A 16,889-nucleotide genomic window follows, 5' to 3' on the forward strand; every position below is an offset into this window, starting at 1 on the left:
ATTCACCTTGCGGTAATGGTCATAACTCACTTGATGAATTACAGCACTCGCCTGCGGCTCGTGCTGCAAACATCATCTGCGTGAGTTATGACCTACATTACCGCTCGTTGAATAATATACTATTATACATAGAAATGTTCGATTCAAAAAAATCCCCTTTATCCTATATTAGAAAGCAAAAAGAGGAATTAATTGAAAAGTACATATTTAATTTTAATCCATAAGGGAAACAGTGATCGGGTAATAATTATATAGATCCTGAGTAAATGAATTTCAGAGTAATTTAAATATTGTTCCTATGTGAATTCGATTATTACACTCACAACACAAGAGATCCATAGTCCTTATGTTTGGTTTTGATAGTTATAAAGGCTTTCAGAAGGATAATAGCTTAATTTATCATTTACTTTTATAACTTCTGTTGATAGTTTTTTATGTAATGAAACAAGAGAATGGTTTATTAATATATTTATTTGATAAATTCGTGACTAATATAATTATACCTACGTTGCATATATGGAAATGTTGTTTCTCTATTTGTCAATTACTTATTCAAAGATACACAAAAATCAAATTCATTCTGAAGAAAATTCAGCAATGCAATTTCTTACAGCAAAATACAATAAAGAACTGATCAATTCACATCAATCAGAAATCATAAAAATGATTTTATAACTGATAATAAATTGATAATTCAATGTTTCTGTTCAAACAAAGTAATTTTCTTAGATCTATTTAATAAAACCTTAAATAAATTACTAATATGCTTCACCTTCCTCATATTCATCATCATATTGACGACTTCCGTTAGTATTGTCTGGATGATATTTCTCTTCATCTTCTTCATATTTAACTTGAACTTGCTGGTCAAATGTTGGATACTCAGGATAATCTGAAAAATTGTTTGATGAGACATCCTTGAAGACAATTTCCAAAAATATGTGGAAAAAGAGGTACTCGATTATGAAAATAACAACCATAAAAGAAATATGTTGCTCTGCCTTGCAATCATGAATGCATTATAAACATCTATAAAGAATAGGCAGTGCACATAATTTTCCTGAGTTTACATACGGAAAAAAATCGATTCATTTTTACCGTGAACAACACAGGTTAGATGACAATCAACAAGAAAAATTCCCCTTTTAATTATTATATGAAAAATACAACAAATACAGGCTCAACTGCGGCTACAGTCAATTAAATATATCGCACATAAACATTAAGAATTGCACCTCCAAATTTGTAGACAAAGATCTTCAACAATCAAATCATTCAAATAAATATTGTTACTCTGCGTTGCAATCATGAATGCCATCAAAAACATCCACAAAGAATATGCAGAACATATAATTTTCCTGAGTTTACATACGAAAAAAAAATTAAATTATTTTTTACCGTGAACAACACAGGTTAGATGAAAATTGACGAGAAAAATTCATTATCATTTATATATAAGGTGCAATTGAATTGCAGATCCCAATTGAGCCTCAATATATGTGGAAAAAAATCTTGTTTACTCAGAACACAAATCTTTTTTATAATTCTAAATTTTTTTAATTTTCGATTTTTCAATCCTAATTGAGATAGATAAAAATCATAATGATAAAAACAATAATAATTATAAGATCCCTCAGTATCAATTGTCTTCATTATTTTTGTATTAAAAACACATCAGGCGAAGAAATTCATACACATCATTGGAATATCTTTTTTTATACTCTAAATTTTTTTAATTTTCGATTTCACATACCTAATTGAGATAGATAAAAATAATAATGATAATAACAATAATAGTGAGTATCCAAACAAGATCTTGGAGTCTCACACTACCGAGAGTGCGGACCCTCTCGGCGCCCATAAAGGGTTTTTCCCTCACACGGACGTAAAAAAAAAAAAATTATTGTAAGATCCCTCAGTATTAATTGTCTTCATTTTTTTTGTATTAAAAACACATCAGGTGAAGAAATTCATACACATCATTGGAATCGAACAATCATTCAAATCTATTAATTAATGTATTTCGTGTTGGTGCAAATTAAAATATACAAATGAACAAACTAGTACAAACCTAACAGAAAAGTGCATAAGCCGTTTTGGAAATGTAAAGGCAAAGCCTATTACCATTGGAAACAAACTAGACAATGATTGCGTGATCTTTTTGGAGAATAAAAGCAATCATGAAATCATCAAAAACATCCACAAAGAATATGCAGAACATATAATTTTCCCGAGTTAAAAAAAAAAAAATATATTAAATTATTTTTTTACCATGAACAACATAAGTTAGATGACAATTGAAGAGAAAAAATCATTATCATTTGTATATTGGTTATTATTATTATATAAGGTGCAATTGAGCCTCCCCTCATAAAGTCATTCAAATGAAAAGTGTTACTCTGCCTTGCAATCATGAATGTATTCAAAAAACATTCACAAAGAATATGCAGAGAATGATAATTTCCCTGAATCTACATACAGAAAAATAATTGATTTATTTTTCTGTGAACAATACAGGATTGATAAATGTTGTAGAGTTCCAAAATGGTCGTCACGGTGAGAAGACTGCTTTTCCTCACGTCCCATTTTGGAGCTCCATAATTTGAAAGTCTTTTTGAAAATAATACTAAAGCGTTTGTGAAGTTGAAATTGTAAAAATAGTTGATTGTTGAGATTTTTTGTGATTTGTGTAAGAGATTGATCAATCAATCATAAATGTTGTCAATCAAGGGAACTACGAATTAAACCTGAATCTTCATGATATTTGGAATAAAAGAATCTTGATAAAATGAAAATGTAAAATGAATTTAATTTATGAACTTTTATTCCATCAATAACTAATAATGTTTATATACTAGTAGTATAGTAGTATATACTAGTAGCCATATTCCATTGCCTTGAGGAATAACAACTTAGTGATAAATAATATCATAGAAACAAAACACTAATTGACAGTAGCAAAGGCGTAGTAATGGCATATTTGTGTTGAATCTTTTGGTTGTTCATCTCCAGAAAGGATTTCTGGTTTCAAAGATAACAAGATAATTATGGAACACTTTAATATTCTTTGTTGATATTTAAGAGATCTATTATCTTAAAAAGTTGTGAGAAGCCTATACTGCTGTTTAACCTAAGCTTAACGGTTAGCAGCCCTGTGAACTTCTATATTTTTATATATGCTATTTTATTCACTTGAATCAAATTTATGAGACAAGTTAAACTTTAAGTAGCAAATATTTTGCAATCTAATCAACATATACCTTAGAAATAATTTGAGTGTTTTGTTGCCACTTAATGATTCCATCAAATAAACCAGAATAAAAAAAAATATTGCGCTTAATATAATGATTTCTACCATATCTGATTTGCATCTTAATTTTCAACACAATTAAAATTCTTCACCAGATGTTTTTCATCCAACAGTGGGATGCATTTTAAGAAGATTGTCGTAAATTGTAACTAACTACTCTGAACTGTCATTGCAGACTAAAAAGCTGAAAAGCCCGGAAATTCTTCAGCATATAATGTTGAGTACTATTTGAGTGATAATAAATTCATATCATAAGTGACTAGCAGCAAAGAGTAGAGTGTTACAAATCTTTTATTTCGAAAAGTCCCTCGTGACTTTATAGAAAGAATTGGAGTCATAACTTACCATCAATAGGTTCTTCCTTGACCTTGATTTCTCCACCATCGTCAGTTTTGATATATTCTAACCTTTCTCCTCTATCCCTGTCGCGTTTCTCCCTCCTCTCACGTTTTCTATCACGGTCTTTATCCCTTGACTTAGACCTCCTTCTTTTCCTTTCACGGTCACGATCTCTATCTCTTTCTTTTTCCCTAGGTCTATCGAAAGTTTCATCAACATCTTCTCTGATTCTATCTTTACTACGTCTCTTCTTTTCCCTGTTGAAAAATAAACTCCATCATATAAACATAATTCTTGACAGTAACACTAGATCAACAATTAACATGAAAATTTGTATTGAAATAATTGTAAACTAATTAAACTATGTATGTAGTAAGACAAAAATTTTTCAAAAGAGATGTGAGCGTCACAAAATTTTGCAAGAGGCTTGAAATTGTCATTATACATCGGAATATATATTTTCATCTCGACAAATTAACAGGAGAATGAGCGCTCAAAACCTTGTTTAATCAGAACACAAATTTTTTCAATTTTCGGTTTTTTACATACCTAATTGAGATAGATAAAAATAATAATGACAGTAACAATAATAATGATAATTCTAAGATTCCTCAGTAATAATTGTCTTCATTTTTTTTGTATTAAAAACACATCAGGCGAAGAAATTCATACACATCATTGGAATCGAACAATCATTCAAATCTATTAATTAATTAAGTATTGGTGCAAATTAAACTATATAAATGAACAACTAGTACATACGCAAAAGAAAAGTGCATAAGCCGTTTTGGAAATGTAAAGGCAAAGCCTACTACTATTGGAAACAAACTCGACAATGATACAGTGATCTTATTGGAGAATAAGAGCTCAAAAAATATTAATTTCGATAAATTATATCGTAAATGATAACAAAGAAAAATTTACTGTATTTCAAAGTAGCGGAGATATTTCATTCTATGAGTAGAAATAACCAATTATGTTACCTTCTAGGTGAACGGGATCTACTCCTTCTCCTTCTTTCTCTGGAACGAGATCTTCTTCTATCAAATGAAGCAACTCTTTCCCGATCTCGATCCCGTACTCCTCTTTCTTCCCTTTCCCTTTCAAGTCTATACCTTTCTCTTTCCCGTTCGTTATCTTCACGACCAGAATGTTTAATATTAACATCTGGACCCCCACGTCTAGTACCACCGAGACCTCCACCTAGAATAAAAAAAAAAACTTGGTTCCAAATTTCAAAGGCAGAAAGTAACTAAAATATAAGATTTGCGCCATTCCCATTTCAATCAGTTAATCATCTCATGTAATTTTTTTTAGTAATACAAGAAGGTAGTTTATCTAGATGAGGGATTCTGATGATGAGATCTTCCTAAAATTCGGTATGAACATTCAACTGATTATTTCATATTTTCAAACTGAATTTCAACCCAGTCGGACCTATTACCATTGAAATATTAGGTTTTTTTTTATATTATCCTTAAATAGTTATTCTCAAGGTGACTTATCATTACGCTATATTAATATATGTATCATATCCGTTCAAGCAAAATGATCTCTACTGGGATAACTAATACACATTAAATTCATAGTGAGAAGGGTGCTATTGAAAAGTACACTGAACGATAACCATTAATATCTCGGGATATAATATATATTCCTTAATGAAAAATCAAATTTGTTGCCAAGCAAATATTGGGTGCTTCTTTTCCAATATTCTTCTTGAATATTCTATGGTTCTGATGATGTGATATCCATTTTGAGGGGTAGATTTTTGTTTCAGAATTTCATGATTGGGAATGTTTTATTCTGACCTATCATAATTTAGTATTTGATTTAACTGTAGTCAGATTATTACATTTTTATCAATGAAAAAAGTGAATAATGAATATAGATTATTGTTGAACAACTTACCTAATCTCCTTGGTAACCATCCTTTGACTGTCCTGGCCCTTTCTACATCCACTAAAACCCTACGACCATCAATTTTCTTACCATCCGCATGCTTATAAGCAGCTGGAAAACATAATTCATCCAATTATTGGAACAATCAGTATACACTACTAAAATCCCATATATTTTTCATAAAATTCTAAATTGTACCGGAGTTTAATTACTAGAAACACATATAAAGGAGTTTCTGACATCAGAATTTAATTGGATTTTCCATGATTATGACATAGCTTAATGAAGTATAAAAACAGAAGGTAAATTGGCACACCTTTTCTCAATAAAACATGCCAATCTTCAGGAAGTGAATATTTGAAGAAAGTTTAACCAAACGTAAATATATGGGATTTTCGAGTCGGTAGCTACTGAAAATGCTTTTAATTTCCAAAACTCGAAGTACGGACGGACTAACGCGATCAAATAATTCGATCAGGAAATAATTTTGCTATTGAAAACATGTAATAATAGGTATAAATGAAATATACCTACCCATTTACTTACGTAATTAAACATCAAAAGTGAAAAAGGCGTAACTGATTATAAAAAGCATCTTGAACTGCAGTGGGGTCTCCTTTATGAGAATTACCTGGTGCGCAATTACTTACGGAGCGCAAATACCCAAAATAATTATATATAATTCAAGGAAAAATATTTTGAAATCGAAAAAAGGTGACTTCTAGATTTTGAAAAATTTCAAATTTTACTTAAACAAGTTCATAACCCCAACAGACAATGATTATATTTGTATGTAGGGTTCTTACCACACATACAAACCTATCTAGCCAGCAAAAAGCAGAAGTTTGGGGATAAACGGCACTAGTTGCCAGCAGCTCATACTGTATAAAATAGAAAAAAAATTAATTTCAGAGATTGTGTCCAATGTTTAAAACAAAAAACTTTCTCGTCGCCGGCTACAGTGACTAGTAGTAGAAATATAATAAAAAGACCACTTTAAAGCCCACCCTGACAAGCACGAAGTACTTCTAGTCTCGATTAAGCTAATAACGGTCCGTAATATGTCTGACAAATCATTAAAGTGGCCCTCTTGACGATGTTTCTATGAAATCATGGCCTATACTCACAATGCATATCACGCTCATGTTCATATTCGATAAAAGCATACCCTCTAGGTTTACCATTTACACTGTTATGAATCAGGAATATCTGAAAAAAAAAAAATCAAGTAGTAAATAATGTTATTGACAATCTAATGCATATGATACAAATCTCTTAACAAGGAACCAATATTTTTGATTATTTTCTTCAAAATTGAGTGAAATTATTTTTGTCCTTCATATACCCCTCGTGCTTGTCAGATTATCGAATATTTTCCTTCCTGCACTCTATATATAAAAAATTATAAACAAAGATCTATGGATATTATGTGAGGGCATCACGTTCAAATGATAATAAAAAAATATAATATTTTGGTTGACCGCTCTTTTTATGTTACAAATAAGATTGCTTATCTGCAGCACAGCAATCTGTCATTGCCAGAACTTCATTATATATTGTATAGTCTATTTACGTTCTTATTGATGAGCTATGTAATTAAATTTTTTTTCATGGCAATAAATATTATTAACATTATTACACTCATTATGAACATATACATATTAGCTACAGCAGGCTACTATGATGGTAAAATATCCAAAGTTTTACACAATGATTCTTTCAAATCAGAAACTATTGAAAAATAGTGGCTTTCAAAGATGCATTTTCACAAATGATAAACTAATAAAACCCTAACATCTTAATTTCGACTTACTTTTTTAATGGGTCCATAAACTTCAAACTCTCTTCGTAGTTTTGATTCAGAGGTGTCATAATTCTGGAAAAAAATAGTATTTTTATTATATTTGAATAAAATATTTCAATGAGGAAAACAAAATCAAATAATATTTTGATGACAAAATCTTTGTTAACAGTTGAATGCAATCAATTCTTAGTTGTCAATAACAATAACATTTTAGTTTAGAATAAACTGCCTGCATATTTTTAATTTCATGATAAATACAGTAAAACTTCATTAAGACGCTCCAGTTAGAAGAGTGAAAAAAAGTTCGAAGGTTGATCAATGAATGGCAAACTCGCGTTAGGTATTATGGGTTTACATGACAAGAGGTCTGTTTGAAAACTTGTTACAACAGTTGGATGTCATTTACGTTATAGAGAAAAGAAAAATTATTCTTTTTATTGTTAACTGCCTGGCACATACAAAAGACATGCTTCTTATGAACGTAAAAATCGTTTTTCTGTCACCTAATGCCTCATCCAAACTGCAACCCTAAGATCAGGGTATTAATAATAAAAATAAATTTATTCCCTGAAACATAACGAAGAAAATGTACAAGTCGTCCAAAATTCATTCATATTGCATACTATCCTGTCCAGCAACAGTGTGATAACTTTTCTCTTCAATTTTTTGATCTCCAGTGACAGCGTGGTGTAGAGCCTCAGACAGTCATAGTTGACACTCTGCCGCTTGCGTTAAGTCAATGGTATGGTATTTGTAGCTCATCTCTTTTCCAAGTTGAATAGCCATAACTGCCATTTGCAAAAAATTTACCCTTATTATCATGAACATATAAAACACATGACAAGGTGTATTTTGATGTTACTGTCAATATTCCCAGTTTTTTGAATAATTCTCTGCAGCTAGTCCTTTCTGGCTTTATACATATAATTCTCAAACATTTCTTCTGTAACTTCAGTATGGTTTCAATGTTTATGCTTATCAAAGTGGCCAAACAAAAGTTCAGGAAAAAAATAGTCCAGCGGTACTTGAGAGACATGGAGGGTGAAATATCAACCAAAATTAATGTTTCAGACATTCTTTTAGGGATGCTTGGGATGAAATTGACCCGCTCATAATAAGAATTTCCGGAAGGCTGCATCTGGATTACTAAACACATACCACTGACAGCACATCAACAGAAACTGAGTGTTAATTTAATTTTCCCGATTACTCAACAGTGGATGAACCTTGTAACAAGCAAAACTCGCACTATTAATGATATAATAGACTTCCCCACAACCGATCCTGTGTGAGTGGGAGAGTAGAAAATGATTCTGAAAAAAAAAACCAACCATTCCCCAATGTCCATACAGTTTTTGCTGGTTTTCAAAACAAGGATGAACTCAGAAAAATTTTTTCTACCCTGGACATGATATGTTTCATTAACAGAATTCACAGTTTCCTCTCCATGTAAGCTAACAAAAACTCAAACAAATCATCCTTCTGCTCACTGAAAAAGCAGTCCGCATAAACTTATTATTCATGTGAGTATTTATTACATTTCTATAGAAGTATTATACATTTTATTGAATTTTACATTAAAATTCTGCAATTATTTTTTTTTCAACTATCTATTTCAAGATTTTTACTTCCCAGTTGAGCTGCTTTTATATGCCGGTCCCTCGAAGAGAGTCTCAACGAAGTTTTAGTGTTTTAATAATCAAAATGTTTTCAACAAACCGAACTGCGATAATTTATTCAAACTACAATGAAAAAGGTGAAAACAACAACTTTCGAGAAATTAAGTCTACTATTCCTATATGATCATCATTTAAAATCATTCTGTATATGTCAAAATGAAAAAAATCATATTGGTACTACATATCAAAAAATAAATTAGATCAAAAACAAAATACACTCACAATTCTCGCTATGAAAAGGGTTTTGAAGGGATCCGCTGTTGCATTCGGGACACCATTTGGATCCCAGACAGCAATTTCTTGTTCAAGTTTGTATGCAACTTGTTCAGCTCTTTCACGCCTTCTTCTCTCTAATCTCTCTTCTCTTGTTTCAACTCTAGTTGGTGGAGGGGTGTCTTTAGGATCCTGTAAATAAATTAAAATAAAACAATATTTTTAAATCTTATAAATGTCTACATATATATTCACCTATATGATACTGTAGTTATAAGAGCCTCAATAATACTTAAAACGATAAGAGTCTATCGGGGGTCTATTTATCTTATATAATTCAATCGAATGAATGACATATTAATTAAAGGTTTGGTTACATCCTACTTCTCTTAATAATGAGCTATGATTTGTCTACAGTAAAACAAATAACACTTTATATCAGTTCATTGTATGAACTTTAAAAACGTAGAATGTTCAGAGGTAAAATTGGATGATGCATAAAAATTGAATATGTATTACTAATTGAAATGGTATACCATTGAAATCAAAATTAGAAAAATACAACATTTACTGATTTTTAAGATCAAAAACACCTCCAACATGATAATGGTTAATAGACAAAGATCTCAGTATACAATAATATGCAAGCATTCTTTCTGGAAGGCGGCCATATTTGACGTAGTTAAAACTCTGTAGAGTACGCTAACTATATTAAAATAATAAAAATTATTCATACCTCAAACAAATCAAGAAATCGTCCAACTCCTAAGTATCCCCTATTTTTCTTCTCATGCGGCAATTTTGCTGCAGGAGGAATATACGGAATAGGATCACGTGGAGCAAATAATGCTAATAAATTTGGTGGCAAATACTGAGTCATCTTGAAGGAACTATTTAAATAGTAACATCCAGTAAATGAACTAATATATTGCGAACTTATTCCAGAATTATTTTAAATGATATCACATTATTCCATAATTATGAACTATCTTCAATATTTACAGTTTCTCAAGAGCTCATACAACATACAACCACAGACTAACAGTAATCTGTGATACAACCACAGATTACCAGTCTGTGATAATACCATAGAGTAAGGATATACATACCATAGACCTAACATCAATTATTATCATTATTACTGATATTAGGTCTATGATAAATACATACTTGTTCTATGAATAATACATGAAATTAATTTCACTGCTTACCAGACAACTTTTCAATTTTGGAAAAAGTACCTCCTCGAGTGAGACTCGAACCCGCACTTCCGAATAACTAGTCCAACGCTTATTTACGTATTTAATAATTTGTTTCCATTTTAATCTGCTGTAGATCGATTCAATCCACCAATAATTTACGGTTAATGCCATCAAATTTTTCGAAATTATTCATTGTTATTGTTGGAATTCATTATGACAAAAATAATATAAAAAATATTCCTTTTCTATGTTCAACGGAATTAACCTATGTATCAAAGATTATCCTTAATCTTTGCTATTTATATTTACAATTCTTTCGTTTTCAAAAACCTCAAATAATGAACATGTTTATTACTTTGAGTTAATAACGAAATGGTAATAAATAAGAAAGTGCTCAAGTCAAACAATAATTTCATGGTATTCTTGGATTCAAATAGTCAGGAACTTTTCAATGGCAGGAAACTTTTGGCAAAGTTCTCATCAGTATGTATTTTATTCATTGAAATTTAAAGGATTGTTTAACAAAGTCATACCGACACACTGTTAATTAAAATCTTAATAAGTGACTATAATTAATCACATCTGCTATTGTCATTTACAAATAACTCTATATAGACATATTTCCTTTGTACTACTGTTATTCATTTTCGTTTTGAATGTCTTTGTCTTATATTGTATATTTCAGTGACCCCTTATTGTTTCAATGAATACCTTGAGTTCACTCGTAATCTGATTTATTGCCAAGCCTATAAAATCTCTTAATGTTGATGCGATTGTTTTCAACGCTTTTTTACCTAATGTATAATTTGAAATGCTTATAATTAATTACACCAATTAGAATTTTATTTTTTTTAGTCAGCAATGGCTTTTAGACAAACAAGATTTGATTCGAGAAAGAAGACATGATCTTTCCATTTTGACAGAGGAAGAATACCAGAAAATTTTTATATTTTTTGCAAGTGGTAAATATATAGTCATATTTTATTCAAAGTTATTATAGAATATTTGTTTCAGTTATTCAAACATTAGGTGAACAGCTGAAATTAAGGCAACAAGTTATAGCTACTGCCACAGTATACTTCAAGAGATTTTATGCTAGAAATTCATTAAAATGTATTGATCCTCTCCTTTTAGCTCCTACTTGTATATTTTTAGCTTCTAAAGTTGAAGAATTTGGTGTCATTTCAAATTCAAGACTGATAACAACCTGCCAAACTGTTAGTGAGTATATTTTCAAGCTTCTTAATGATGTAGGCATCCATAGAGAATAATTGTAAGAAATTGTTCAAGTTATTTATCAGTGTATGAAAGTAATTTTATCTTTCTCAAGAAATAACTCAACTAAAACCTTTATTTTGAAATATCATAATCTTTTTAAATGATATAGAATGCTCTAGTTGCCAATAGGGCAGTATCAGCTGATGTCACTGAACAGCTGTAAGGGGTACATTTTATACTTCACATGATTGCAATTTGCTTCTAATTGGTGACAACTATTTCCAATCAGTGTGAAGCCAGCCAATGAGCTATGCATATGCTTTATCTATTGTTGCATGTACCTCCTAGCAGGTGATTGGAACGCTGATATTCTCAATGTTTGTTGTTTATCTGATAATGTAAAACTTATTTTCAAAAACAGTTAATGAAATTATGGATACATTTTTCAAGTATCTAATGGTTGTTGTTTTTTTCAGTAAAGAATAAGTTTAATTATGCATATCTTCAGGAGTTCCCTTATAGAACCAATCATATACTGGAATGTGAATTCTATCTTTTAGAAAATTTAGATTGTTGTCTAATTGTCTACCAGCCTTATAGACCATTGTTGCAATTCATACAAGATATGGGACATGAAGAACAACTCCTCACTCTTGCATGGAGGGTAGTAAATGATTCTCTACGAACAGATGTATGCCTTCTATATCCTCCTTATCAAATAGCAATTGGAGCTCTTCAAATAGCTTGTGTCATTCTGCAGAAGGACCACAAAACATGGTTTGCAGAGCTCAATGTAGATATTGAAAAAATTCAGGAAATCGCAAGATACATAATGAATTTGTTTGACCTATGGAAAACTTATGATGAAAAAAAAGAGATTCAAGGTTTATTAAATAAGATGCCAAAACCCAAGCCTGCACCTCAAAGATGAATTGTGTTATTGAATTAAACAAACAAATTTTCTAGAATAAATTGATTACTTAAATCTAGCCTAATCCAAGAATTCTTCACTACCCTTGAAAGATAAAATATTAAATTGAAGAAATTAATTTTGTAACTGTAGTATAACATTTGTTTTGTATTCATAACATTGACCGACAGAAATCCACCCATATCCAAACTTTCAAAGTTCATTGAATATTGATTTGTAAAAAAAAAACGTGGAAATAGATCAATATATTACTAATTCAAAGAAATAAAACACTTGAACGTTTTACAATTTTGTGAATTCTATACAACAAATTCTTCATCCATTCAGAAGTATGATTGTTTTGGTCAGCTATTTTTGGAAGGTAATAAATTGTGTCTCCTCATATTGCTTAAAACGCCATCAAGAGAAGTAGTTTTCTTTTTGGCACTTCCCTTCAGAGTTTCTTCTCCCTTATTACGAATTTTTAGTTTAGGTGTTCCCATCTCATCCATAAAATCGAAGTCAGACTTATTTTCAATCCTATAATTCACAATATAACGACTGAAACAGCACACATAATAAATACTCACTCTATAGTTTTGTTTTCTTCAAGTTGCTCCTTTCTTTCTGGGGTAGGCATTCGATAACCTGATATATAAAATTATGCAATAAAATTTCATTTTCAAATATTCACATTGAATTGCATACCCGGACTCTTCCATCGTAATTCTGGAATTTCACCTCTCTCTATGATATTGTACAGTTCTTCTAATTTTTCCGGAGCAGGCTCATAAGTCTTTTGAACTTCTCTCAATTCATCGTCCGAACAATCTATATTCCAAACTTCTTCAGTCATCTCATTAAATGCCAATTTCTATTAATTGGTTAAGAAAATTCAAATTATTAAATGGATATTTGAAAATGATAGGTTAATTCAATATTTCATAGAAAATATTAATCCTTGAACATAGAAATGATTCTTCTTTGTTAGAACGCGCTACTCACACTCACTGAAAATCGTTCTCTTATACAGGATGTCCGTTATCAATGCCCAAATATGAAGAAGTTAAAATTGTATTTTCTCGAGTTTTTCAAATGTAACACCCTGTATTTTTTTCATGATGATGTACATAGTTTAAAACCTTACATTTTTTCAGTAGTAATCAAAGGGCTATTTTCACTACTGCGTCCAGCAGGCACGAAAAATGAAATCAGAACGGGAAATTTGATTCAAATATTGGATATAAAAACAAACGGGCGTTGAAAAAGACAAAGAAAAATTGTGTTAATGATCTAAGAGATGTTCAAAGTGTCGTCCGCCTTCTCTGGAACCCAAAGCAATCCGATCGTTGAATGACCCACTAACCCTCATTAGCATGGCTGGAGTAATGCTTCGGAAAGCAGTCAGAATTCTCTTTCGCATAGTAGAAGCTGTTGTTGGAACTTCATCATACACGATTCCCTTTATGTGTCCCCACAAAGAATAATCTAATTTGGTGAGATCCGGTGATCTAGCAGGCCATCTTGTCGGTCCGCCCCTACCAATCCATCTATTTGGAAACTGTTGGTCCAGTAAATCCCTCACTGGACGAGAATAATATGGGCAGGTGGTCCATCATGCTTAAACCATATTTCATTTCGTATTTCCGTAGGTAACACAGCTAACATTACGGGAAGAATGTTCTGAATGAAATTCAAATATGCAGCTCCATCTAAATTTCCTTCGAAAAAATGAGGGCCTATCACATGATTGCCGATTACTGCTCCCCAGACATTCAATGACCACCTGTGTTGATTGTCTATTTCCCTTATAATTCTTGGATTTTCTACAGGTAAATAGTGAAAATTGTTCCTATTGACGGCTGCGGAATTGCGGAAGGTTGCTTCATCACTAAATAAAACAAATTCAAAAAATGTAGGGTTCTGTTCAATTTGAAAACTTGCCCAGTTACAGAAATTCAGACGGTTTTCAAAATCACTATCGGTAAGCGCCTTGTGCATATGAATGTGGTAGGCATGATACTTATTCTTTTTGAGGATTCTTTGAACTGAACGGTCACTTATACTACAGGTACACCAAGCTCCCTTTGGCTTGTGTGTGGATTTTCAGTTACTTGCAGTAAAACCTCGAGCTCCTTGTCTTCGTTAGTGGCCGATTTTACCCTCTCTTCTTTTTTATACTTGACATCTCCTGTCTCTACAAATCTGTTTAAAAGCCTCCGAAAAATCGACTCATGTGGATGTCTTCCATAGACTAAGTACATACTTGTTCTATGATGTCTTCTTTCTGTGGCACTGCCCCAACATGAAAATCATATCAACCATTTCATCTTTACCAAAATTCATCTCAATTTATTGTATTCGGAAATCACTTCGAGCTTTGAATAACAATATTTTGATTAATACTTGAAAACAGTTTCTGTGGCCCTGCTCTGACATGAAAATCATATGAACGATTTCATGAATAATAATTTTTTTTGGTGGCGATAAAACTGTGTAATCGTTAGAATACACAAGTTACCAATAATACCTATGTATGTGTTACTTATTCGGTCAAATATTATCATTTTCATGTTGAACTTCAAGGATTATGATTTTGGAAGGGTTTTAAAGTTTTTCAAAAATTGGTCATTCAGTTTGGTTTCATTGTGTGACTCATTTAAAATATCCGTTAGTTATTATGTTCATTGTTCCTGAAATTTTTGGTTGAAATGTCATTTTTCGTGTCTGCTAGACACAGGAGTGAAAATAATCCTAAGGTTACTTCGGGAAAAATGTAAGGTTTTAAACTGTGCACATCATCATGGAAAAAAATACAGGGTGTTACATTTGAAAAACTCGAGAAAAAAAAATTGTAATTCTTCATATTTGGACATTGATAACGGACACCCTGTATGAAAGAGGTTGATCATTTACAAACGATGACTAGGCAAATTCTTAAGTTAAAAGAAATTCTGATCAAATTTATATTTCTATTGCTTCTGGAAATCGGTAAAGGGCTTTCACCGAACTACTGTTTCGTCGAAATTTTGCAGTTTTTTTTCGGAATAAGATCCGTACCGTTGGAAAAATATTCCTTATATTTTGCATCATGATAGAGGTATTCAAGAGCATTGAAAATATGCAAAAATATAAGGGGTGTTCCATTAAAAATCAATCATTTGTCGAATAATTTTATTTTGGAACACCCTGTATATCAGAAAATAATTTCCAGAGATGCAGAATCGAAAGTACAAAGGAGATACTTTTCAACTCAATTTCTAAAACGTCTGGTTTGGCAGCTATGGAAGCCTAACACACTATTGCAGGATCCTGTATAAAAACCATTAAGTTTTGGGCAATGTGTTTCCACCCAAATTTTATAGTGCGTTCTCTCTCGAGTATTGCAGAGTTTCATCCTAATACCACTGATTGAATCATCAGTATGGCAATTCAGTATTCCCTGCCATATAGACCTTCCACATCCATAGTGGAGTGTGGTGGCTTTGCCGTAGAACAGAATGGTTGGGCTAATATTCCAATCGTTGCCATTCTTCTGAGAATTTCGTACAGTGACTTTATATACTACAGTGACGACAATGCTCGTCAGCGTTTTGATTGGTTGGAGTACTGTCCGCCACTAAAGGTCGAACTTTCACCAGAGATCTCTGATTTTCACTATTTACATTCGAGTGCCGGAATGTTTCACATGCTTTGAAGCATTCTTGTTTGACTTGTTTTAGTGATTGTGACTGGTTTAGGGGGTTCAAATCCCCCCAAAATGTAGAGATGTATTCAAAAGAAACGAGCGGTCGACCAATCTTCGCGCAGGCGCATTCGATAATCTGATAATTGAAACACCGCTTAATGTTTGAATCTATTATGACCTTTAATGGTGGATGGCCGGAATTGTCGTCACTTTGGTATATATAGTCACTGTAGAATTTCTCAGCCTTCGACGCCATCTCTCGGACTAGCATAAAAAACGGCTCAAAAGCTATTTAAGAGCACGTTCGCATGACAAGCGCTCAACGCGCGTTGGATAATTAGATACTGTTCACATGATGCGCGCTTGCCAAGCGCTGAACCCGCGTTGCCGCAACCGCCCGTACATATTTTGGTTTGAATCTTGATTCAGTATCAGATTTAGGTGAAAATTAAACTTTTGATAAGTAATTATAGATCGAATAGTTTCTATTATTCATCAATTAATACTTAAGAACTGGCTTTTTACCGAGCCGTATTTGAAAAACAATTGAAAACATATATTTCAGTAACAAAACATTCATTTTATGAAAATAGAACTAGAGTAACTTTTTCTAGTTACATAATA

General features: G+C 31.7%; 3 protein-coding genes across 4 annotated transcripts; 1 reads left to right on the top strand and 2 right to left on the bottom strand.

Annotated features, from left to right (window-relative positions):
* Positions 1-453: 453 nt before the first annotated feature.
* LOC123672472 (U1 small nuclear ribonucleoprotein 70 kDa) lies at positions 454-10,297 on the bottom strand. Its single transcript, XM_045606572.1, has 8 exons — positions 9,984-10,297; positions 9,257-9,439; positions 7,365-7,427; positions 6,679-6,760; positions 5,561-5,662; positions 4,633-4,852; positions 3,656-3,906; positions 454-892 (listed from the first exon to the last, which is right to left on the bottom strand). Exons 1-8 carry the CDS (start codon positions 10,125-10,127, stop codon positions 759-761), a joined length of 1,179 nt encoding a protein of 392 aa, XP_045462528.1. The 5' UTR covers positions 10,128-10,297; the 3' UTR covers positions 454-758.
* Positions 10,298-10,550: 253 nt separating this feature from the next.
* LOC123672473 (cyclin-C) lies at positions 10,551-12,656 on the top strand. Of its 2 annotated transcripts, none has more exons than XM_045606574.1 (4): positions 10,551-10,932; positions 11,305-11,411; positions 11,464-11,670; positions 12,144-12,656. In XM_045606574.1, exons 1-4 carry the CDS (start codon positions 10,901-10,903, stop codon positions 12,596-12,598), a joined length of 801 nt encoding a protein of 266 aa, XP_045462530.1. In that variant the 5' UTR covers positions 10,551-10,900; the 3' UTR covers positions 12,599-12,656. The 2 variants fall into 2 exon arrangements, with proteins under 2 accessions (XP_045462530.1, XP_045462529.1); XM_045606573.1 differs by lacking the exon at positions 10,551-10,932 and adding an exon at positions 11,066-11,248.
* Positions 12,657-12,828: 172 nt separating this feature from the next.
* Positions 12,829-13,515, bottom strand: LOC123672474. The gene is made up of 3 exons (XM_045606575.1): positions 13,286-13,515; positions 13,168-13,225; positions 12,829-13,117 (listed from the first exon to the last, which is right to left on the bottom strand). Exons 1-3 carry the CDS (start codon positions 13,431-13,433, stop codon positions 12,943-12,945), a joined length of 381 nt encoding a protein of 126 aa, XP_045462531.1. The 5' UTR covers positions 13,434-13,515; the 3' UTR covers positions 12,829-12,942.
* Positions 13,516-16,889: the final 3,374 nt, after the last annotated feature.

Source organism: Harmonia axyridis, chromosome 2, assembly GCF_914767665.1.
Source record: "Harmonia axyridis chromosome 2, icHarAxyr1.1, whole genome shotgun sequence".
NCBI lineage: Eukaryota > Metazoa > Arthropoda > Insecta > Coleoptera > Coccinellidae > Harmonia > Harmonia axyridis.

Excerpts from the sequence above, each read along its gene's own strand:
- LOC123672472 (XM_045606572.1), bottom strand. The coding sequence starts at position 10,127 with ATGACTCAGTATTTGCCACCAAATTTATTAGCATTATTTGCTCCACGT. Across the intron at positions 9,440-9,983 it reads GATTTCTTGATTTGTTTGAG|GATCCTAAAGACACCCCTCC; the intron begins GTATGAATAATT and ends ATTTATTTACAG. Across the intron at positions 893-3,655 it reads CAAGGAAGAACCTATTGATG|ATTATCCTGAGTATCCAACA; the intron begins GTAAGTTATGAC and ends ACAATTTTTCAG.
- LOC123672473 (XM_045606573.1), top strand. The coding sequence starts at position 11,211 with ATGTTGATGCGATTGTTTTCAACGCTTTTTTACCTAAT. Across the intron at positions 11,249-11,304 it reads TCAACGCTTTTTTACCTAAT|TCAGCAATGGCTTTTAGACA; the intron begins GTATAATTTGAA and ends TATTTTTTTTAG. Across the intron at positions 11,671-12,143 it reads AACAACCTGCCAAACTGTTA|TAAAGAATAAGTTTAATTAT; the intron begins GTGAGTATATTT and ends TGTTTTTTTCAG.
- LOC123672474 (XM_045606575.1), bottom strand. The coding sequence starts at position 13,433 with ATGACTGAAGAAGTTTGGAATATAGATTGTTCGGACGATGAATTGAGA. Across the intron at positions 13,226-13,285 it reads ATTACGATGGAAGAGTCCGG|GTTATCGAATGCCTACCCCA; the intron begins GTATGCAATTCA and ends TTTATATATCAG. Across the intron at positions 13,118-13,167 it reads GAAGAAAACAAAACTATAGA|GATTGAAAATAAGTCTGACT; the intron begins GTGAGTATTTAT and ends TGTGAATTATAG.